At 37.9% G+C, this 25225-nt stretch overlaps 1 protein-coding gene across 4 annotated transcripts in view; it reads right to left on the bottom strand.

Moving 5' to 3' along the window:
* Positions 1–7090: 7090 nt before the first annotated feature.
* The window catches only part of LOC132141101 (PDZ domain-containing protein 2-like), a 72692-nt gene continuing 54557 nt past the window's right edge, over positions 7091–25225 (bottom strand). For 3 of the 4 annotated variants that reach the window (XM_059550334.1, XM_059550336.1, XM_059550337.1), the window contains 12 exons: positions 24603–24735; positions 22409–22481; positions 19954–20057; positions 19069–19243; positions 18103–18962; positions 16565–16709; positions 11388–14166; positions 10605–10722; positions 10124–10225; positions 9669–9942; positions 9400–9534; positions 7091–8462 (listed from right to left, as the gene is read on the bottom strand). In XM_059550334.1, the coding sequence (XP_059406317.1) occupies positions 8296–8462; positions 9400–9534; positions 9669–9942; positions 10124–10225; positions 10605–10722; positions 11388–14166; positions 16565–16709; positions 18103–18962; positions 19069–19243; positions 19954–20057; positions 22409–22481; positions 24603–24735 (5065 nt within the window). In that variant the 3' untranslated portion in view covers positions 7091–8295. Of the gene's footprint in view, positions 8571–9372; positions 9535–9668; positions 9943–10123; positions 10226–10604; positions 10723–11387; positions 14167–16564; positions 16710–18102; positions 18963–19068; positions 19244–19953; positions 20058–22408; positions 22482–24602; positions 24736–25225 lie in introns of all 4 variants that reach the window. The other variant, XM_059550335.1, reaches the window with a different exon arrangement.

Raw genomic sequence — 25225 nt, 5'->3', positions numbered from 1 at the left:
CACGCGCCCTCTCTGCTGCTGGACCTGCTCGCTATCACTGGCCGTGGAATAGAAAACGATTATATTCAGCTTATCGTTGCTGATTTTTAAGCATAATCATAACAAGAACATTATCATTTAGTTTACCTAGTAAGATATATGCAGAACGACAGGAACATTGCGAGTGGGGTGTTACTTTTATAACAGCTAATAAAATCAAGTAACTTGTGCTTCAGACTTTGTGTCACCCATCAAACCACAGACTGAAAGCCGGTCTGGTCTGTGGAACGGTGAAGCAATCTGTTGTAATCAATCATGGTTACATGGAGCTCCACTCCAGGTTTTGTATTTCACACTCTCCTCACACGAGAAATACCCTACTCGGAGAGACTCCAGCAAATCCCATAGCGATTGTTTACTCGTATTCTATGTAGATTATTTTGTAATGCTGTTTTTAAAACGGCAACCAAACAGATTCACTAAACATCGTACCTTTGGGGATTTAAGTCAATGGTAATACAAGTCACACTAGTAAAAAAAAAAAAAATCAGAACTTTATTCTTCACATTTTAAAATATGGAGAAAATGGCAGTTGTTGCATGCATCTGCTACCTGATTTTCCAAAAAAGTTTGCACTGCTTCCTCTCTGCACTGCATTAACACTGACAGGTGGTGTCATACTAGTGATTGTTAAAGGACATGACAACCCTGTCATTTGTATCATTGGAAAAACCCTTGAGATGTCAACTTGGATCACAATCATATAATGGCATGGATTCCATCGAATGCTTTCAGAGTTTAACAGTTAGCCTTGTTTGCAGATTCTATATCTGATCAGAAATTAATCCTAACAGTTGCAAAGACAATGTCCTCTCATATAAAACAACTTTATTTAATAACAAATCACTCCAAAATAGATGTCATGTTGAATATTAGCAGACAGACAGGCAGTCAGTCAGTTTTTTTACTGTATGTGACAAGCTGTTTCCACAGTGTCGATGATGAATCCACCTTAAACGCATTGTTTTAACATTGCATTTTGTCTGCAGAGCGACAAAGCTTTTTCCCACTAAACTGTATGTGGAATGGGTCATGCAATCAATAGGAACACATCACAACACACTTCATCACCCCTCTCTCACTGTGCTTGCACCCATCATTCTTCTCACATTGACATTGTGAACGCTGAAAGGTTTCATTACAGTCTACAATTTTCACACATCTTCTCTTACAAGGATAAATGTGTATCATAACACTAGCAAAATGGTTTTTGAATTAGCATGTTTTTTTGCACGTATATACTTGACATATTGTAGAAAAAGTCTGACATGGTACATGAATATGATTATGCGGTTAGAACCGTACTATACCATAGTACTATGGAGAACGGGTAAACCAAACGACAGACTAACATTGATTTATTGTTTTTATTCATCATTGAACACAGCTGATTGTTGAAAAATAATAACCATAATGATATTTTTATTTAGTTATTCTAAATTAGCATCAAGCATTTGCATGAATGAAACTGAGACTGTGTTCACACCAGAAAGGGAAAAGCTATAAAGAGGCAAGGTTTAGGCCAGAGTAGCCCGTCCAGCCTGAAGATGGATGGCTGTGTTAGTGGCACTTTGATTAACAGCTCCATCCGGACTTTGGCTGGTGGCTCACCAGTCTGGAGCTGCTCCAAGGAGACCCCACTAGCCCAGCTGTGCTGAAACAGGCAAGGCCTCGGCTGATGACTGCAGTGGCAGGAAAATCCATCTTCCTGCACTGAGCCTCCAATGTATTTCCCTTTCTACGTACACTGTGTGATTGAGGATTTAGTGTATGTTCTGATGAATACACACACAAACACACTCATCATTTTCTCTTTCTCCTTAATGGCACCTCATCTGGATGCAATGTTGATGGAATCAACGCTGCTGATGTGCAATACAGAACTTCACTAATGATTCTTCTCCGCGCCACCATCAACACATCAATCAATGCTCGATGATTTCACCATTATGAGGATGATAAAAGAGCCCTGGTGAATTTCCATGCAGCATATTTTGAAGGGGAATTCTACAGATAGACCCCTTCAGGAAATAAACACATACTTATACTGTAAGTGTACTGTATGTATTTACTGCCAGCTGACTAAAGATAAGAGGAGAATTGGACAAAAGGTGCAAAAATGAACAATATAAGCAGGTAGACAGAAGAGAGCAGCATTTCCTGTTTTTGTGGGGTGCCCCACATCATTTGAGTTGACTCCATGCTGAACTCAATTCATTAATCCTAATTTCACAGTAAATCAAATAGTTGATCACTGTAAGCGTAGGCTTACATATGCACTCTGGCACTCTTTGTTATCAGGTCTGCATGCTAGACAAAGTGTGTTTAAGAGACTGGATACATCCAATTTATCAGTAATCCTCTTTCTTCATCACCTTTAAAGGTTTTACGTTGTATAAGTTGAGACACAAGTTTGTCTTCAGTGCTTAATCATTCAGCATAACGTAAATCAGCAGAATTTGCGGCAGGTCCATTTTGGGAGTCATTCCTGCTTCAAAAGACTGCTTGCCTTAGAAATGTATATTTGGCTCATCTTTAATGTATTTTTACCCTTATTAACAGCACCCAGGAAATTGGCTTTTTATATTAAACACTGTAATCTTTTCATTTAATAACCTTTTTGTTTTTTTCAGGAAACTTTATTGCCCTGGTACGTAATGGGAATTATGATTAGTTATGAGTATCCTCACATTTCTGCAGGAAAGGTGTGTGTGTGAGGGACCTCTTTTATTCGGGTGGCTCACTTCTGCAATATTTCTATCATGAACGACATTAGCAATCTGGGACTTGATGTCTCACAAAATTAAAGTCTAAGGATGAAGAAAGATCTGTGGAAAATTGTCACTTTCCACCTCCCTTTCCTCAAAAGCAATATGTTGAATGAGTGTTTAGATCCCAGATGTGCAATGAGGTCACAGTTAGATGGGCAAAGAGCCGGTCCCCAGTAGGCGTGTGTGTGTAATGTGTTAGCCAAGTTGGGATTCATTCATTCGCAAGAAAGTCTCATTTCCCTTCCCTCCCTCTCTGTAGACTTACTCTGGAATGAGACCAGCATTCCAAATATCCTTGACTGTGAGGGATGTAAAACATTAGCTTAGCTTGCAGGAATCACTGTTCTGTGACACACCATGAGGAGACAGATCTGGATGATTCCTGATGGAACAAAACTATATAAAAATGCAAGCCCAAATTGTAAAAGACTCCTGAATGACTCGTCTCATTATTTTGATAGATTTAAGACTTTGCCTGCTATACAAATCTCTATGTCAACCTCAAGAAGTCTTTATTCACATTTAAAGTTCATGATCATCTATAAATCAGCGTGCCCTTTTAGAGAGAGTCTTCGTTGCTTTGTTTTAGTGAAATGTATATTGATGTTTCTGTTCGTTTCCAAGTTGAAATAAGAACAATGAGACAGCTTCAGACATGTTATTTTGTGCCATTAATTCATCTGTGTCTTGGTAAAATGGTGACTAGTGACCTTTATTTATATAGCGCTTTTAACAATAAAGGTAATGTCAAAGCAACTGTACAAAATTAAATAGGAAAATAGTGTCAATAATGCAAAAAGGCAGTTCATCATTGAATTCAGTGATGTCATCATCCAGCTAAGTTCAGTTGAAACAGTATCTGTGCAATCAAGTCGTCGATATCGCTGGAAATTAAGTGTCCCCAACTAATATGAATACTAATAGTGGTTTGGTCCAGTGTATGTTTTAAGCTTCTAAATCACCCTAGAAGTTTTTGCTATGTTTTCCTATTTAGCCTATGTTTTTACAGTATGTTAATATTTGTTAATATTACAGTATGTTAAGATTTTGCAAACTGTTGGACTTACCATGTTGAAAAAACAGCATATGCTCGTTAGGTACATTTTGAAGCATAGCAGCTGGTTTAAGATGGTCCTTAGCTGGTCATGTGCTGATCAATAGCTGGTTAGTTCCTGCTCATGACCAGCTTAAACCAGCTCATGGCCAACTAAGGACCAGTTAAACCAGCTGCCATGCTTCAAAACATAACTAACCAGCATATGCTGTTTTTTATAAAAAGGGTATGCATTTTGAGGTAACAGTTTATTCCAGTGTTTGATTTATGGTCATTTATACGAAACAATTTTACTATAGCAATTTGGGTCATCACTTGATGTTAACTGATCAAGCAAAACCAACTTAAAACTACTGCCCTAGAAACATATACATGGCCTACATGCTCACATATTAAAACATTATAATTCTCACCATGTAATTCCATTTGGAGTGCACAAATTATAGAAATGTAATTAAAAATAATTTAAAAAGTGGCAGCACCGCATTTCTTTTTTTAAATAGTTCTTGACTTTCACCATGTAACCGAAAGGTCAGAATCTGAATATAAAAACTGGCTCTATATGAGGTTCTGAGGACCAAAGTGAGCACATCAAGAAAAAAATAAGAGATTTTATAGAAAGTTAATTTGCAGAGTGACGGAAAAGTATTTCTTTGAAAAAGGAACAAAGAAGATTGAGTGGGGGCACAGGACTCCCAAGGGGGAGGCATAAAGTTAACTTCACATGCTAGATTACTTCAAAGCATGAGACAGTGAAATGGAAAATGTGCTGTTTCCCCTCTAGAGTATTTTGAGCTTAGCAAGTGGAAAAAAAAACTATTTTTTGATGTTTGTTAGTTTAAATGATTATTAATACGAATTAATTTACTGGTGATAAAAAACAAATGATAACAAACTAGTTTTTTTCTTACTTTTTTATGTCATATCATTCAGTGTAAAAACATGTTTATATATGGAAAAATGCTTATGCATTAAGACTTAGACACTATATAAAGACATAAACATTTACTGTAACCTTAGTTCCTAATAAATACATTTTTGATATAATAATACAAAAATGATTGTATTAAAATTGGGAAAAAGCAAAATGGAAACATTTTGTCTAGTGGTCTTTTGGACCCCCTAAATGTAAAGCCAACTCACTTTTTCCATTCTAGTGATCAAAGAGATTGAACCCACACACACAGTTACAATCTCTTCTCTTTGTCTGACATGTCTTAATGTCACATCCAAAAACACAGTTATCTATCAGAGGTTTCACTGGAGTCCTTAGAAAAAATTCATACATCTAAAACTACACACACACAAAATAATGTATATTTTTGGAGTTGGAAGCCCAGGTGTGATATGTCACGCTTTCTTCTGCTGACTGGTATTTCACACCGTTTTTGCGGCTTTTGATCACATGACCCTAAAATGGAGAACAGGAAGTGGGTGAGAACTGAAACTGTGACATTTTAACAAGTGTCAGCTCATTTTTAATTGACAGTTGAACTCATGTAGCCTAAGGCTATGCAAATCTGCAGTAGTTTTTCTCCTTACATTGTAAAATGACAAAAGTGCCATCATTACCTTTGTTCCAGAGAACAAACTGAACATACAGGTTAGGCATTTTTCTCAGCTGACAGAATTTGATGCAAATATTTTTGTAAGTTTTCTGTAGGCTAGGGACTTACTAACTAACTGGACTAACTATTGTGTGCCTATAGTGTTTCATAAATGTAAAGCACTTGTATCAGACACAGTCAGTTTTGCTCATATTGTCATTGACACATGGCAGTATAGCAGATTTATGTTTTTTCTCTTTATGAACTGTTATTACAATGGTTACATCAACCTGTGTGTAATGTGATAGTCCTGCAGATTCTGTCTGCTGGCAAAGAGAAAACAGCTGTCAGTCACAACAGCTGCAGTTTCCATGTTTAGATCATTTTTCAATGGCTGAGCCACAGAAAGACATTCACAGAGAATAGAGGCGTATTATGAGGAGATTGATGTCTGCCAGCGATTACTGAACTCTTGGCAGGTAGAGTGAGGTGGCGGCGGTTCCCAGGAGACTGTGGCCACCATCTGGACTGGAAAGAGATGCAAACAATTCCCCCTTCACGAAGCCCCTGTGTGCTGCTCATGCATTAATATGCAGGAAAAAGTGAAACTGAAAAATGATAATGTGGTAAATGTTCCTACCAGTCTGATTTAGTGGCATAAATATAACCAGCATTTAGTTTGAAGCGGTGTAAATGCTTGATGAAAAGGATGAGCAGCTCTCCACAAAATGACATGTCAATTACATTCTCTTTATCATCCATTATAAGAGGATGTTAACTGTATGTCCAAAATTACAGCAACAATCTGGAGAAAATCTATCTACTCAAATAAAAGCTGTTCTTCTGAACTCTTCTGAACTTTATCATAGAATCCTGAAAGAAGCATCAGTTTCCACATAAATATTACCATTTTCAACTGATAATAATAAATGTTTCTTGAGCACCTTTGCATATTACAAGATTTTTGAAGGATCATGTAACACTGAAGACTGGAGTAATGGCTTCTGAAAATTCAGATTTGCAATCACAGAAATACATTCTGTTTGAAAATATATTAAACTAGAAAACAGGTATTTTAAATTGTTATAACATTTTCCATTATTACTGTTTTTACTGTATTTTTTTATTATTAAAAAAATGGAGCCTTGCTGAGCTTTAGAGACTTCTTTTAAGAAAGTTGAAAATGCTTAAATTCCCAGAAACATTTGAACAGTAGCGTAAATGTTATCATTTTACAAAGATTAAATATATGTTGAATATGCAATAAGGAATTGCATGACACAAGTCAGAGCCAGGTATGAAAAAAATAACAGCCAATGAGGGAAAACAATTATTTTTGATATTTGCAGTGTATCAGAACATAACAAAATCATCCTCAAACTTTTATGTATTTAGTCTAAATAAGCATTTGCATGCTTGAGCGGTTGATGTCTATGAAAGTGTGTTTAGCACCAAACACCAATTCACTCCGTTGTGCCTCTCATTAAGAGCATGTAGTATTCATTAATATGGATATAAGAAATGAACAACAAACAATAATAACACAGTTACCAAGGTGGCTGCATAAGAACTAAAAGCAAACAAAGATTTGCAAGGATTGCATATTAAATGGATGATTCACCCCAAAAAATGAGCTCTGACAGGCAACATTGGTGCAGGAGTAAAATTAATAGCAAATGTAAAAAATATCTGATGTCTTTATTCACAAGGGCAGAACAAAAAGTCAGATAGACAGAAGAAATATTCATGATTGCTTTTTTCATATACGCTATAGTTAATAAATTTGTGCTTAATACTCAGCGAAATTAAATTACAATAAAAACAGTGGGAGCCTCAATATTTACAAAAAGACAATTCAAGTAAAATATAACAACATCACTGATATATATTTTTTTCTATGAGGGAGACAACTACTGAAAGTCTCAGATGGTAAACATGACAATATTCACAGCTGAAAGAATATGATCAAACATAACCAAAAGACCTGAAATGTCATGATTCTAATTAAGGTGTGCTAAGGTGACTTTTTCAATCTATGTTAATAACCAGATTGAATTAAAGTATTTAAAAGTGAAGCAAGCACGGTGGCTCTGTCACAGTGTGTGGGGGGGTGGGGGTTTGGTGTTTGGTGTTTCGTCGTCATCTTGTGCTTCAACCAATAGTGTGAGTCTGGGGTACAGCTTCCTGTTTTTCTGTACAAAGGCCTGACAGATAGGGGAGATAGGAGTTTTTGGGAAATTTTTGCAAATCTGTTTGCTAGTGGCACTGAAATTACACAATTTACCTTTAAGATAAAATAAGTCATTACCAAAACCCTCCAAAAATTGCAATCATCAACAGGAACAATAAAAAATTACTGTGATAACAGGAAAAAAAAAATCTATTTCACAAATCCATTTTAAAGTCATAAACCAGTTCAAAACAAAAGCTTGTTTTATGATTCACAGAGTTTGATATATGTTGATCTACTGTAATTCATTAGATTGAGCAGAGTGTACACACTCTTTAGTGGTCTGCATCATCACTATATAATCATAGCATTACGTTTAAACCAATTTTCACAATATTGTCATTAAATTATATTATACAAGGGAAACAGTTATCACTGTATCATTTAGAATTCTTACAATTAGGCTCAAATGTCTTCAAAAAGTCATAAAGCACAAAGTCCATAAGATACAAAGTTCAAAGACATACTAGAAATAGCTTGAGCCCGCATATGTGAGTCTACCACAAATCTGCAGAATCATCTGTTTGTATAAAAATCAATGTGCAAAAAATTCATCAGATCATAGAGATCCTGTAACAGACATATAAAAATAATGCAAAGTCTATGTACAATGAGAGTCCACCACCGTTTGGACACGTGCAGATAGTTCAGACGTCATACTGAAGTCCTGGGTTTTCTGATGACTAACTGGACGGGACCCTCAGAGACTGTTTTAATGATGTTCCAGGCATCGTAGTGCATAAGGCCCTGCAATGACCTGCCGTTGATGGCTAGAAGTTCATCTCCGACATCAATGACCCGGGACTGTTCAGCGGCTCCTCCTGTCACAATCACGCAATCACAAAACATCACATTCTTATCGTGCTCAGAGATGAGCCAAGCTTCCTCTTGATACACAGGTTACACACTAGTCTCCCTCTAGTGGAAATCTTTAAAGGTCCCCTTCTTCGTGATCCCATGTTTTAAACTTTAGTTAGTGTGTAATGTTGTTGTTAGAGTATAAATAATATCTGTAAAATTCTAAAGCTCAAAGTTCAATGCCAAGCGAGATATTTTATTTAACAGAATTCGCCTATACAAAACGACCCGTTTGGACTACAGCCCTCTAGTTCCTGCAGTAATGACGTCACTAAAACAGTTTTTTGAATAACCTCCGCCCACATGAATACTCAAAAAGGGGGCGTGGTCTTGTTGCGCTCCGATGGAGAAGAGGAAGAGCTGCGTTTGTGTTTGTCGCCATATCGTCGAAACGCTATTATTTTCATCTCGGAGTCCAATCATTTTTGTTTGGCCTTCCCAGGGATGCTGTACTTAGAGATCAATGGTTACAATTTATATTTAACTCGGTTCCCGAAAATTATATTCCACATGTAAAACTATGTGCAGCACATTTTGCTGAGGACAGTTTGCTGAGGACAACTTCCTCAATCTCAATCAGTTTAATGCCGGATTCTCACAAAGATTATTCTTGAAAGATGGAGCAGTTCCCTCTTTGTCTGGAGAAGGCGTTGTTTATGGACCACAAAAGGTAAGTGTATTTTATTATTTAAGTTGGTGCGTTTAACAGTTTCTGTAACTTATTACACAAAGGGCAACGCTGTTTAGCTTTGTTAACTATGTAGATGTTAGGGCTGTGCAAAAAAATGTTTTTTTACACGGGAAACATGAACACATGTTATATTGCACACTGTAAACACAATCAAAGCTTCAAAAAAGCGCGAAAAACGGGACCTTTAAATGTTCGAGTAGAGCACTCACCACGGAAAATGCGTTTGATGTAAAGAGGTCGATCTCCATGGGCAGATGATTTGCCTCCATCTAGACTGAATCCTAAACCAGCTGTAGTCTTCTGTAACTCCACACTCAAAGCCCCGTCTGGCCCCACTTCCACACCTACAACACACCAAGAAGCCAATTAGGAACAGAAAAAGGTATGTACTCCATTATAAAAACCCAAGGTAATAAGTTAAAGACTGATAGCGGGTTAATCTTTTGCCATGAGAGTGACAATGATTCCAGATACTCACTTGTTTTATGTTCTCTGATGCTGTCTCTATGGCCCGGAGTTGGACAGATTCCAGTCTGAAGGGCAAGTTCTTGTCTAGGGGATGTTGGCTCAGTGTTCTTGCCCTTCTGGATGATCACTAATGCCTGTTTCGTCAGTCTGGTCTGATGAAGGCAGGACAGCGCCTCTGCATGTGTGATACCACTCAAGCTGGTCCCGTTTATTGACAAAACTCGGTCTCCTCTGTGAATTGTACCTTCCACGCCTGCCACCCCTCGAGTGAACACCCGATGGACCTGCGACAAAGAAATATAGCTTAAACTTAGTTTAGAAGGTAATCTTATTTGACGCTATATTTTACTACTGGTTCCTTTGAAAACCACACAGGGAGATAATGTGTAATTATAAATGCTACTGAAAATGGCTACTGATTTATCATTTATTTATCATTAATTTTGCTTGAACAAAAACACTTACAGTAATAGATTTTTGCTCCAGATCTACTCCTCCGGCGATGCTGAAACCCAGTCCAGATCCTTGCTCTTTGGTTAAGATCACAAAGTAAATGTCATCTTTAACCTAAATAAAAAGATTTGTACAAGACTGGTTAACGGTTTTTGAAATCAAAAGAAAAATATATAAAGCTATAAATAGGGTCCATAAAAGCAATGACTGTTCAGTTAGAAAAAAAGATAAAAATAACAAAAAAGTGACAGTTCAAAAATTGTGCTTTATAAATATTAATAAGCCAAAACAAAAGCATTTCTTTAACTACTATCTAAAGGCATATCTTCCCCATCTTTAAAAAGAACCATCAAAAAAATGCCAGATTGTCTTTATTCTTAAAATATTAGCGTTCTAAATAAACTTTAAAACAATATGATATGTAAACAAATGATTTTGAATAACACTTTTGGAACATAAAAAATACTGTGAAGCCTGAGACATGATAAATTACCTCTGAAAGAGTGATTGTTTCCTGTATGAGACCTGTCACATCCAATTTGGTTGTGAGGGAACACAGAACATCTTGCACTTTATTTTGGTCCAAAGGAGAAGATTCAAGATCTTTCAAGCTGTTGAAGAAAAATAACACCAGTATTAGTTTTTTCCTGGTCAGCAATGGTAAAATGTTATCAACTAATGGTTTCTGAATATACCGGATGTAGGTTTCATCAGGAACATTTGTGCAGTGTCACACATTACAATACTGAAATAAAAATTGAATATGTGCTGATATGTAACGCACGTCCTGATTTTGCTGAGTTAGATGTGTTCAAGGGTCAACATATTTTGTTGACCCTGGAACAACATTTTACTCCAAAAATGTATTCTTAACCATATCCCTACACCTAAACCTAACCTTAACCATGAGTAATCCCTAAAATCAGAGGAAATGATAGATGAATGACACTGATGTACAAGCACCAAACAGTGATTTTAAGCTTAAACTTCACAAAATCTCTAAAACTGGTTCTTCAAATCTGATTGGTTAATCACAATGTTGTTCCAGGGACAACAAAGATGTTGTCCCAGGAACATGTCTTACTTGGTAAAATCAGGTTCTGCGATATGTAACAATAAAGCACCACAAAAAAAGAATAATAAAACTTAAATTTTAAACATAAAAATACTAAAGTAAAAAAGGCAAACTCAATAACCAACTAGTATGCTTTTGTAAGAGTAGTAAACTCTTGTAATCTCTTTTTTCATTGCACATTATAAACAGGTCTTCCCTCACCTTATAGACCAGCATGAGAGCCCTGTGATTTGGCCTTCATGTTGATCCCCATTGCTGGTTGAACCAAGAACCCCAGCATCAACTCTGCTCACTCTGGTCACCACAGTGCACTGCAGGTTGTGAGATGCTGGGTCTATGGACCTGCAAGGATAGATTTCCAGCTCCGTCTTGAAGATCACATTTCCAGGGTCACTGGTGAAATCCTCAGTACACAACTTGTCCAGTTCAGGCATGCTCAGTGCCTTTATCTCTCTCAGTTTGGAGCGCGACAGGCCTCCGTGTGCGCGAGCATTGCGGGAGCGCAGTACTGGTGGTGTGTGTACAGCATGCTGGTTCACAGAGCCCTCATTTCTCACCTTCTCCTTCATAACAGCTTCTGCGGTTTGGTTTTGAGGAGTTGATTCAGAGATGGTGACAACTGAAGTGGAAGATGAATTCTGTGGATATGGTGGAGATGGGGTTGAGCTCAAATTGTCTACACAAGAGCTGAAACTCCTCCTCAAAGAACGTCTGTCACTGGACTGACTGCTAACAGATCCAGCATACCCAGACAACCTCCGGTTCAGAGGTGGCTTTGAGTTATTAGCATAAAACGGTATGTCTATAAACTTTATGACAGATCGATCAAAGCTGGCTAGATTCTCAAAGGACTGGATTCTTTGACGAACTGAGAAGGGGTTTGGGTCAAGAGACCCACTAATGTCTGTAGAGCAGCTCCTGCGGTCTAGTCCCTTTAGGTACAGTTTCGATACGCTTGTTTTGAGACTAGAAGCATCATCTTTATTATTTGAGTTCCTGAGCAGGTTTTCTTCCTGGCCATTGCAAGAAGTTTCATTTGATTTATTAGTACCGTTATGATGAGAAGAAATAGATGAAGAATTGGTTGATTCTAATGAGACAGCGTGTCTTCCAAGAGAGGAGTCTGAATTTGATTCCTCCCACTGGACTGGATCAACCGACATCGAAGTCACGCTTAAATGACTTGCATTCCCAACTTCCTTGCGTGTTAGCACAGGTGTAGATGATGTAGAAGATGAAAGTCGTACCTCAATGAAAGTTCTTTGAGTGTTGATAACAGTGACCTCTGATTTTGAAACTTGCTCCTTTAGGTCTGAGACTTGTTCCTTCTTGGAAGGCTTGAATTCTTCTTTGGTGGTGTTGATGGAATTGGTCTTTAAGACACTGGACACAGTGGGTTGGTTAGTTTTACAAGAAGTAACCCTGATCTTCTCAGATATCCTGGTGGATTTAGGGCTACCAGTTGGTGTGGTTCTTTTGGAGATAAGTTTAGGAGACTGACTTGGGGAGCTAAGAGCTTTTTTCTGGCCTGGACTTTCCACCCTTGTCGTTCTAGAGACGGGCTGTTCTTGGTCAATGGATTTACTCTTAATACTTAGACCCTTAAGTTTAGAAGAGGTATTTGACTTTTTATCATCAACTTTGAGTCTACTTCTCAGCAGGGGCGAGATAGGAGTGTCATTAGGGGATTTAGTTCCCAAAGATTTAAAACAAGAAGAGGTGGATTTACTCTGGGTTTGGGAGAGTGATGATTTCAAATCTAGTATAGGATGAACTTTCTCTCTCTCCTTATCTTTTGGAGCATTTGTAGAGGAGGCCTGCCCACTATTTTTGCTATTTAATGCCTTGGGCTGTGACACAGTTGACCCCAGTGGCACTTGCCCAGTATTGAGTTTCTCTACTGACAGAGATGCATCTGAGAGCAACTTAGTTGTCCTCTCTTGACTTCTCGGGGTGACGTGACTAATACCCTGAGTAACAGCAGGAAAAGGGACACCTGTTGTTGTCTGGCAGATTTGAACAGATTTTGAAATGGTTTCACATTTTTCATCAGTTTTGGAGTTCGGTGGTGTTCTCTGAGATGCACACATTGCCTCGTATTGTGTGGGAGTGTGTCCACTCTCCTCATTTAGGAGATCATCACCTGAAACTTTAGGACAAAGTGTATCTGGTAACTTAGAGACAGAATGATTCTCTTGCGCATCCTTGTCTTGCATTGTGAGTGAAAGAGGGTTGTGGAGATCCATACTAGCAAGTATGCCTCCACTATCAAGACTGTCAACAGTCTGGCAATTGGCCATGCTTTTTCTATCTGGCAGACAGCTGCCCTCTGTTTGGCTGAATGCAGGCTGACTGACAGTGCTGTAACAGAGCTCAACCTCTTCCTCATCTGAGTCAGTGTCCTGAGGACCCTCACCATGACCTTGAGACGGCTCTACTTTGACCGCACTGTCTGTAGAGTCACTCTCAGAGTCACCATCTTCCACCAGACTGTACATACTTGGTTTCTCTCCATGTCCTTTCTCTGGAGGGACAATGTCCTCTCCCAGACTACTAAAGTTCCTTGAGTAACTATTTAAAAATGTGTTTCCTACAGGTAAATGGCAAGCGCTGTTCCCCACATCTAGGGCAGAGAAATCCAGAAGGTTAGGCTGTGATTCTGCTGCAGTCATTCTGTCGTCTACTTGACAGCACTCTTCTGTTTTTGCACTTCCATCTGTGGAATTCAAGACACTTTTGTCTTTTTCTTTGCTTTCTGCTAAATTCAGTTCAGTTATGACATCATCAATATTAGTGATGGGAATGCTGTTGCTGTGGATATCTAATGCCTGTTTCGCATTTGTTTCTGATGAAAGGCTTTCTTGAGCTGCAACAATAGTTTTGTCCATATGAGTCCTTTCTTCTGGAGGTTTAGGTGTCTCCATTTTAGACGAGCCCTCACAGCCAGAAGACATAATCAGGCTAGAAAGTCGATCTACAGCTGCAAATATTGATAAAATACACTATGGTTACACATTATATCATATTCAGTCAATCAGCACGATTCATCACATCAGTTTGGACTTCAAATCAATAAGAGGCAGTTAAAACATGTCAAACAGTTAAACAGAATCACTGGATATGACGACGTTACATCAAGATAAATCCTATCATACAAGTGCACCACTGAAGCCTGCGAGATAAGCTATAAATTGCCTGTATCATAAATCAACATTCCATTGGAAAACTATTTCAACTAATCCTTTCCATTGACCTACAAATATGTGTAGCAAATTATACTAAAAGAAGCCCAGATCAGTACCATTGCAGTTCATTTCATAGTCTGATATTTCACGGATTCTGTTATTCATTAATGTTGTTCAAAGTCAGCACCACAGAGCCAAAACTCTATAGGAAACTTTGTACTATTATGAAATGATTTTTCTGTGAAAAAAAGGTGAGTCTCACTCCAAGCATACCTAGGGATTGGTGGGACACAAAGACAAAGGCAATCCGCAGAGAAAGGATTTTTGTATTGTTTCTGATTATGTACTACTGGCATCCTGTAGGCATATTTTCTAAGACTTTGCTCAGTTTTTATATGAAGCCGACACCTCTGAATATTCCATTCACGATTAAACAGACAAATTTAAAATACGCAAGATTTCCTGAAATATTGAATGCATTCAAAGGGTATTTTACAGGCCATAACTGAAAAGGTTAAACCTGGTGGTATATTCAACATGATGGAGTGCTTGATATTCTACACATTATACACACAGCTGATAAATGCTCATATTTACATAAATGCATATGAGCATATGCTCTAATGTATATGATGAACAAGATCAATTGCATACAGTACAAACATCAGATGACGGCAGGTATAGACAGACAAAGACAGACATATATTAATACACTAGATAACAGTTGTTTCTTGAGGCTATTGCTCTGCATAATGAGATTCAAAAGATCTCCTAGTAAGAAATGTTTTGACCAAAATTTTACAAAAGTTTTAATGTGGCAGTCAGAGCAATAACATCAAATCTAGATTCTAATTGACTAACGGCCTCTAGGAAGCTTTAGCGCTGTTACTCTACACATCTACGGTGGCTACGGTAGTAAATAATCAATAGTCACCATTGACAAATAGCCAGGAGCCTGCAGTTCCCTTTGAACTGGTGAAGGGTACTGCCAGAAAGGGGAAGCCTGTAGTACTCCTATTTCTTTACGGCAGCATGGGAAAAGACAGACTGGTCTCTTTATTGCAGTAGCAATTCTACCTGTGCTTACAATCTCTTGTGAAGGATATATCATACAAGACCCGTTTACCTTGCTATATTTTGATATATTGTTTATACAATTAGGAAAAGGCTTTAAATCTGCTGGAGCACCACAGTCTGCGGGAAGGTAGGAGGGAATGTGGATAATACAAGCCTTCTAGAGCAATATGAAACTATACATAACACAGCATTGACTACTATTCTTGATCACAGCCAACTCATATGTTGATTATTAGATTGACCATGTAAATTGGGACCAGTATCAGTATAGTTACTTTTGTAGTGTAGAGAAGATGTTTAATTAGATTAGGGAAAATATCTTGTGAGGTTATACAATTATGTTGATCCAAAAATGAAATCCTTTATGTTGTTCCAAACCCATTCAGATTTTATTTCTTCCATAGAACAAAGAACAGAAACAACAAGGATGCAAAAGCACCACAAAAGCAGTCCATACGAAAAGAGTACTATTAGAAATTATATCTTTTGTGAGAGAAATCAAACTCAGCAAGTTTTATTATACTGTTATGGTGAAATTATCTTCTTTTTAAAGCTTGAAACGTCAGTTGCTGTTTCTTGTAACTGCATGGAAAAGAGTGAGTCTGCAAAATTTCTCCTTGTGTGTTCCAACGAGGAAAGAAAATCATATGGGTTTGGGACAATATAAGTGTGGGTAAATGATGAGTTTTCATTTTTGGGTGAACATCCTTTTTTTGGAACATTTAAATGAGCAGACATACATGGGAAAAACCATAGACTGTATAAAAACATGGATGTGGTATCCGTGACGTCACCCGTAGGTTTCTGAAGAGCGTTTTTGAAGCTCAAATTTGGCAGAGATGGCTGTCACCATCTTGGCAGCGTCACTCCTGGATAATCGAAAATGGGAAAAAAGGCGGGAGCTGACTGCTGAAACCACACCCACCTAGCTCGACAGCAGTGGCAATTCACCTGTCACTCCCTTAATCTTGAAGAACTTTAAGGCTTAATATAATTTTAAGTCATTAAAATTGGTCACGAGAGAGACCAGAAGGTGGCCACTCAGCAAAGCTAATATTGACTTCTCATTAGTTAACTCCAGAAAGCAACAGATATTGTATTCCGGCTGTAACTCACCTGAGACTGGCTTCTTTATCTCTAAGGTCAATGTGATTGGCAGGTTGTGCATGAGGTCACAGATCTCCTGATAGGTGGATGTACACACCGGGGTGTCACCAATTGTTACAATCTCATCACCAACGCTCATCTTCCCTGAGGCTTCCTGAAGGAATAGAAAGATATGAAAGAAATGGGTGAAATGCATTCCTCAGATTTATTCTGGAGATTTCTCATCCATGCCTCCAAGCACAACCAGCTGTCCGACAAAAAGTGTTATATCAACAGTGAGGATGGGAATCGTGAAGAATTTAACAATTCTGGTACCTTAACAGTTCCATTTACAATTCTTTCAGTCTTTCAGGGAAAGAAAGATATAAATTAAATAGAAAATAAATACATAGGGGTGCCATAAATGTAGTTCAGTAATTTGTCTTAATATATCAAACATCAGTACTAAACAAACAAAATATGGGGCCACTCTTTATTTTAAGGTGACTGTGACTTTTGCCTTCAATAATATCCTAATTTGCTGCTTATTAATAGTTAGTAAGGTGTTTTGTAAATTTAGGTATTGGGTATCATGCAGAATATGTGCTTTATAAGTACTAATAAACAATCAATATGTTAATAATAAGCATGCTAGTAAGCAACTAGTTAAAGGGAGGGATACTTCACCCCAAAATGAAAATGTTGTCAGTAATCACTTACCCCATGTCGTTCCAAACTTGTAAAAGTTTTGTTCATCTTCGGAACACAATTTAAGATATTCTAATGAAAACCTGGAGGCTTGTGACTGTACCATAGACCGCCGAGTAAATTACACTGTCTAGGTCCAGAAAAGTATGAAAAGCATCGTCAGAATAGTCCATCTGCCATCAGTGGTTCAACCGTAACGTTATGAAGCAACGAGAATATTTTTTGTATGAGAAGAAAACAAAAATAACGACTTTATTCAACTATTCTCCGCATCACCATAGCACCATTTTGGATAACCTGAGCTGAATGCGGGTTGCGCTATTTTCTTTCAAATCAAAGTGCAAATACATGTAGAAATACATATACTGCCTGCGTTCATCTCATGTTCTCCAAAATGGCGCTACGGTGATGTGGAGAGACAGAGGAGATGAATTGTTGAATGTATAGTTGACATTTGAGGCTTAACACTATAGAAAAGCACTAAAAGTTGCACTAAAAGGCATGCAGTTGCATCAAACAATGGTATAAACCTCATTCAGTGTCAATTGTGATAATCAAAATTAATAATCGCAATAATAATTTCAAGGGAATAATCGACAATTATGATTTTTGTCATAATCGTGCAGCCCTAGCAATAGTCATGTTGTGGCACCACTGAATCAGTAATGTAAGAAACTCAAAGTATTGAAGTATAATATTCTGGTCGCTTTGATGGAAGAATGAAAAGGTGAAAACCATCAACAGAAGTAAATGTCTTTTGGTTCTGGTCACTTCTTTTTAAAAGTCTCTTTCTCTTTCACCCATAGCTGAAAGTTAAAAAACATTGCAATCGATCAAAACATTTACAATTTCCAACCTACCCTTTCCGCAACACCTCCCGGTCTCAGCCCTGTGATCAGCACCTTGAGGGGAGCGGATTTAATCTCCAGATCCAGACCGAAAGACTCAGTCTCGTTACGCTGGAGCACTATTGTCTCAATAGTGCAAACCCCTGCTAACTCACTGGATTCCCCCTTCTTGCAGTGCAGCATCCTGCAAGGTGGCCGTGTGCTGTTCTGTGCAACCTGGGCAGCGTTTGCTGGGAGTAAAGGAGGTTCTTCACCCTTGGCTCTTTGTGGAGGATTGGGGCACTCAATGCTCATCATGCTTTTGACACGAGTCACAGCTTTGTGCTCCAGCTTGGGTGAGCGTTTAACCTCCTGCCCTTCTCGATGGGCATCTTTTTTGACACCCAGGTTTGTTCCTCCGGCTGCCTCCATACAGCGAATGGACATGGAGGGAGATTCGGCACTAGGCAAGCCACTAGGTCCTTCCTCAGATTCAAGAGAGCTGCCATAGAGCGGAGTGACTGGTTCACTGCCGATCTGTCTTTGGCTCTCACTGCTATCCTGGCTTTCATCGTCGACCTCAAGAGATGACGTGGCTATTACAATACCAGAGTCTTCCTCTCGGTGGTGGTGGACTCCATCAGAGACCCTGCGAAGGCGGCGACGGAAAGGGCCACTGTCCTCTTCAAGGCCAGTTTCATCGTCACTAGGTTCATCCTCATAGCATATGACCCGACGCTGACGAAGAAGTGGGCTGCGGACAGAACTCGGACTGCTTCCCACACTGGCATGTTGGGGTGTGTCTACAGTGCGACCAGCCCCTCCAGAGGCTTTACTACATTCCGGGGTTGTGGGACTACTGTCTGAACCCCTATAGGAGCAATCCTGATAGACTGTTACGATAAAAGGACAAAAAAGAAGAACAAAAAACACATGATCTGGTGATTAACTGTCACTGATCTTTTTATCAACATGACACTTTAGATTCTGTAATGTTACCATGCGGCCGAGGTGCTGCTGATTCCTCCATAGATGTATTACAGCTCCTGCTACTATGCAGCATGTCGTCATCACTGGATCCCATCGCCATTGTCTCAGAAAGGGAAGAATGGCTGGGTGCATCGTGAACCGAGAAATACTGAGAGAGCTCTGCCTCTGAACTCAACGAACCTTGCTGCAGGGTCAGATGAAGATATAAAATTAAAATCTTTCTGTAGATCAATAACATTAAAGGGATAGTTCAGCCAAAAATCTAAGATATTAAAAATAAGATATTTTTTTATTAAATCCAAGAGCTTTCTGCAAAGACAGCAACAGAACTGAAACATTTGATTACAGATGAACCATTGATGTTACATGGACTATTTTAAAGATGTCCTTACTACATGTCTTGTCCATAAAACATGAGTAAAGTTGCTGTCTATGCAGGGTCAGAAAGCTCTCGGATTTCATCAAAGATATATTAATTTGTGTTCTGAAGATGAACAAAGGTTTTTGGAACAACATGAGGCTGAGTATTAATTACATAATTTTCATTTTTGGGTGAACCTAAATGGCAAAAAAGTATATGGATTCTTTTTCAAAAAAAAAAAAAATTTTTTTTTTTTAATATCTTGCTTTATCATTTGAAATTTAGCAAAAATGTGCTTTTGTGAAGTGTTTGCTTGAAAAGTGTGTTCTTGCTGTCTTTCAGTAAATACCACTTGGTTTGGTATTTCGTTATTTCATGCAAAGACATTAATTTCCATCTCATATTCAGTGTCCGAGCACTTGTTTCATTGTGCCTAAAATGCAGATTAAATGAAAATATTATGGATTTGATCAATTCCTGGTCTATTTTCTCTGACAAGTTGAGACCTCTGTAGACAAAAGCTTCTAGTTTACCCTGCTGGCTGGCTCAAGGAATCTCTTCATGGTCCAGCTGAGAGCAGGATTACCCTCACCCTGCTTGACTTTAACAGTAGGAGATGGACTCTTTGACGGCAGCCCTGTGAAAGAGAGCACAAAAAAAACTTAGTCAAAAAATTCCTGTATGTCTTGCTGAGGTACAAACCACTGATCTCCAGTTATCTAATCAGTGGATACAGTTGCATCAGAATATTAAAACAAATATTTGGAAACTTAAAATGAACTTAAAGGAACACTACACTTAAAAAAAAATAAAAATAGGCTAATTTTCCAACTCCCCTAGAGTTAAACAGTTGTGTTTTAGCGTTTTCGAATCCCTTCAGCCGATCTCCGGTTCTGGTGGTAGCACTTTAACTTAGTTAAGCATAGGTCACTGAATCTGATTAGACCATTAGCATCTTGCTCAAAAATGACCAAAGAGTTTCTATATTTTTCCTATTTACAGCTTGACTTTTCTGTAGTTACATTGTGTAATAAGACCAACGGATAATGAAAAGTTGCGATTTTCTGGGCCGATATGTCTAGAAACTATACTCTCATTCCGGCGTATTAATCAATTAACTTTGTTGCCATACCATGGGTGCAGCAGACGCAGTGATATTACGCAGCACCTGAAAATAGCCCCCAGTTAGTTTATGTAGTTGCAGCAATAGCAGAGTTGCTGGGGACTATTTTCAGTTAAAAGTGCTACCGCCAGTCCCGGAGATCGGCTGAATGGATTTGAAAATGATAAAATTCAACTGTTTAACTCTAGGGGAGTTGGAAAATAAGCCTATTTTCAAAAAAAAGCGGAGTGTTCCGTTAATAAATCAAAGCCAAAACAGAGCTTTTCAGAATTTAACTAATATTTAATTTTTTTAACTAAAACCTATAAACTAAACGCTGTGGATTTTAGAGCCCTGAGAAAAGTGAGAAGGGTATTCCTGCACAACCGGAGGCTGCAGTTTCAGGACTGCAACTCTTGGACCGCAGCTTTAGGACCCTAGTTTTTTTGTGAAAGAGCCACCTATCGTACTGGATCAACACTAATTAAAGATGGACGATGTGGACAGCAATCAGACGGTGAGTACCGATATTTAATTAAGTTTTATTTTATAACGTTAAAACGGTGCAAAGTTTACATAGTGAGAACTGCTAACTATGAATTAATAATTAATTCCCACAAAATTAAGAATTTGTGAGATAGTTTTATTAATTAAACTACGACGTTAATTCGTGGCCATGATTTCATAAATCCATGTTGAGTTTTAATGACGAAGTATTATAAGTGAATCTAGCCTGCACATTAATTAAACTTATCAGATGACAAGAGCATGGTTGATGTAAGGTTTTTAAGATTTACCTGCAGCTTAATGTATTAGTGTGAATACTGGCTTAATAGTCGTTGTTTTACCATATTTATGTATTAAATATCTTTCATAATTAAACTGCACTGACTGCCTAGTTGCAGTATGTGTTAGCCTGTTGTTTTGGCATTGTTTTGCAATGATGAATGAGGCGTTTGGCAATTTTAATAGCTTGATACAATTTGGCCTAATCTGCAGGTCTACTCCACACATACAGTCCATTGATATCATGTGTTAGTTTCTGTCATGTTCTGCATGGCCAATATGAAGTGATTTTATGGATTTGATATATATATATAAACCAGTTGATTATGTTAAACAAATGTTTCTTATTTATCTCTCTCTGTCTCTCGCTCTCTCTTTCTCTAGAGTTGAAGCCTACAGCCATTCTATCCATGCAGCAACTGATGGAAAAGGGGTTCACTTTGGTGCTGTTGTGATGTTGTCGCAAAAATTATATATATATACAAATAAACATGCTTGAATCATTCTTGTGTCTTGTCTTGCCTTTCAACAACTTTTAAAATATTGGCTGTAATTTAGTGACTCCATACGCTGATTCCAACTTTAACTTACCTGATAATGAGCTAATTCACCTTAAGGAGGTTAATCAATATACTGTATAATTCAAGAGACTGAGACTTTTAAGGTTCTTCATTTTTTACAATTGTTTTAAAATTGATATACATCAATTTTACAAAATTGATATTTCATTTATATTTTTTGTATATTCATGTTTAAATTTAAAATTGTGACTCAAAGCACACTTAGTAATTAACCTCTGCTGCATTTTGAATAAAAAAAAAATCACACTTAAAAACAAATACTACTGAGATTAATATATTGATGCTATATACAAAGTAACGTGACTGCAAACTAAACCAACAGGGTACTAGAACTGCGGTCCTGAAACTGCAGCCATCGCTATATCGTCCAGTACGGTAGGTGGCGCTGTCATGAAAAACTAGGGTCCTAGAAATGTGGTCCTAGATCTGCGGTCCTGAATCTGCAACCCCCTGGTTGTGCAGGAACATACTATTGAGAAAAGTGGCCACAGTCAAACCAAAACAGAGCAGGCAGTTTACCGAGCGTGTGGGAAGAATGACTATCTCTGTGCGTGGAGCGAGTGATCACTTCATCCATCTCCTGTTCAGACACCTGAGGGTGAGAGATGACGAAACAAAGCACCCATCAACCACCGAATCATGGAAAAACGTTGCTATATCCTAAGCTTTAGTCTTAATTAAATATCAAATATAAAGTAAGGCAGATGACAAAATCTATTTTCTGACCACCAGGCGGCACTGTGATTTAAGCAGAGTAAGCTGCCTAGACCCCTCTTCATAATTCGGTTTTATTTTACTTTAAATGTAACCTTAACCATTTTTATGTCTTACCTTACAATCAATAAAAAAATACAATGATAATTTCAGACACCAAATTAAAGCATTCACTGAGAAATACAATAAGAAATGTGTGATTCTGGTTCAGGAATACTAATTACACTTAAACAATGTGAACCATTTAACCTAGTTGTTTTGACACCACACTTTGAAGCACTCAGCTGCAGGCAGATCCCACTTTGCCTTTATACAACTCTGCTACAAAAGGCCTGACTGACTCGAGATGAGATCAGGTTTTGCTAGATCTATTTCAGTTGACTTTTATTGTTGACTTCAATTCAGGTCTTTCTCAACTCAAAAGAATCGATCAAATGTAACATAATAAAAGAAACACTCATCATCTGAGTGCAAAAACAGACACTTCACGCCACACGCACCTGTATGGCAAAAACACGCTTAAAAACATTGCTGTCTTTAACAACAAATCCACCCAAGGAAAACTTTTCCAGCTCCTCTGTATCTGAGCCATGAGCCTTGTGCCAAATATGTGTTTACGCCAAGACAAAACGTGGACTTTAAAGTCTATAGGAACATATAATAATAATAATAATAAAAGAATTAAAGAAATATCTATAAAATTACAAGTCAGGTGCTGATTTAAGTAATTAATGACCCTTTGTGAAAGGTTTCTGACCTTGTGTCATATGGTAAGTATTAAGCTAGTCCTAACACTGCTCTTCACATGGCACAATAGCACTGGCTCTCATTTATCAGGCCGAGTGAACAGTCAGCATATTCTAACCACCAAAAATCTCCCGCTGTACCCCAACCCAGCCACATTCTCAACATCTTGATTCATTAGGTGGATGAAAACCAAGTTGTGCCAGCACAAGGGAGAGAGGAATGTTGTTTACTTTTTGTCAGGCTTCAATGATTCATGCTAGGAGCAAATTACAACTTCACAGGTGGATGGTGCTTTTGATTTCCACTTGCAGCATTCTGGCAGAGGAAGAGGCCCTTGTGACTGAAGGAGTGTGACCACATCACCACAACGATGCGTGGGGTTTATTTATCCATAAATTAAATCAGGTTCTAAATCTAGTGGGCATTTACATTATTAATATTTCTACAGACATTACAACATTTAATTTTCATGGAACATTAACCCAAAAAAGTTGCACCCTCTGAACTAAACTATTGAAGAGATAGTTTACCCAAAAATAAAAATTCTGTCATTAATTACCCACTCTCATGGCGTTCCAAACCAGTAAGACCCTCATTAATCTTCAGGACATAAATTTAGATCATTTTGATTAAATTCTAGAGCTTTCTGACCCTGCATAGACAGCGATGCAACAGACACATTCAAGACCCAGAAAGGTAGCAAGGACCTAGTTAAAATAGTTAATGTAACAGCAGTGGTTCAACCTTAATTACTTTTTAGAAAACAAAATAATGACTTCATTCAACATTCTTTTCCCTTTTGGGTTCTACTACAGAACGCCAGCTCCTGCATCAGCTCCATCACACGCATGCATTGTGGTACTCTCATGAAAACTTGTTGAAGACGGACAACTTAAAATTGTTGAATAAAGTCATTTTTTTTGTTTTCTTTGTGCACGGAAAGTATTCTTGTAGCTTCATAAAGTTAAGGTTGAACCACTGATGTCACATGGACTATTTTAACCATGTCCTTACTACCTTTCTGGGTCTTGAATGTGGAAGTTGCGTTGCTGTCTATGGAGAGTTAGAAAGCTCTCGGATTTCATCAAAAATATCTTAATTTGTGTTCCTAAGATGATCATAGGTCTTATGGGTTTGGAACGTGAGGGTGAGGAATGGTTTTCGGGTGAACTTTCCCTTATACTACCACAGATTCTCAGTTGTTAATGAGATGACAGTTTGTAAATACAGTAATTTCTATACTGAGGCTTACTTTGGGGTTTGGATGTCGGCTGATAATGAGGCTGACTGGGCCGGGTCCGCATTCACTCAGGATAGCATAGGCTTCACTCAACGCTGCATGTCTCAGGCTCACAGAGTCCACCTCCAGGAGCTGGTCTCCTCGACTGATACATACATACACACATTAGTCATCGATATCACAAACATATTGACAAGGCAAATTTATTAATGTAGCACAATGTAATTATACTGTATGATAGTAAAAAAGAAATAAAAGCTTCATTTTGCATAAAAAAAATATTTTTAAAAGGAAGAAGTATTTCTATTCCAGAGGTATTTTCAACTTTCATAATAAAGGTAAGAAATGTTACTTGAGCAGCATAACAGCATATTAGAATGATTACTGAAGGATCATGTTACACAGAAGACTAGAGTAATGGGCTTTGCAATCATAGGATTAAATTATATTTTAAAATAATAAAATCTTAAATTATTATTTTAAATTGTAATGACATTTCACAATATTACTCAGTTTTTGCTGCATTTTTGATACAATTAATTCAGCCTCGGTGAGAATAAGATGTGAGAATCTTTCAAAAACATTAAAAAAATTAAAAATCTTAACAACCACAAGTTTTGAATGATAGTGTAAAC

Source organism: Carassius carassius, chromosome 5 (assembly GCF_963082965.1).
Source record: "Carassius carassius chromosome 5, fCarCar2.1, whole genome shotgun sequence".
Lineage (NCBI taxonomy): Eukaryota > Metazoa > Chordata > Actinopteri > Cypriniformes > Cyprinidae > Carassius > Carassius carassius.
The sequence above is the reverse complement of the archived record's forward strand: the minus strand, read 5'-3'. Positions and strand labels throughout refer to the sequence as shown.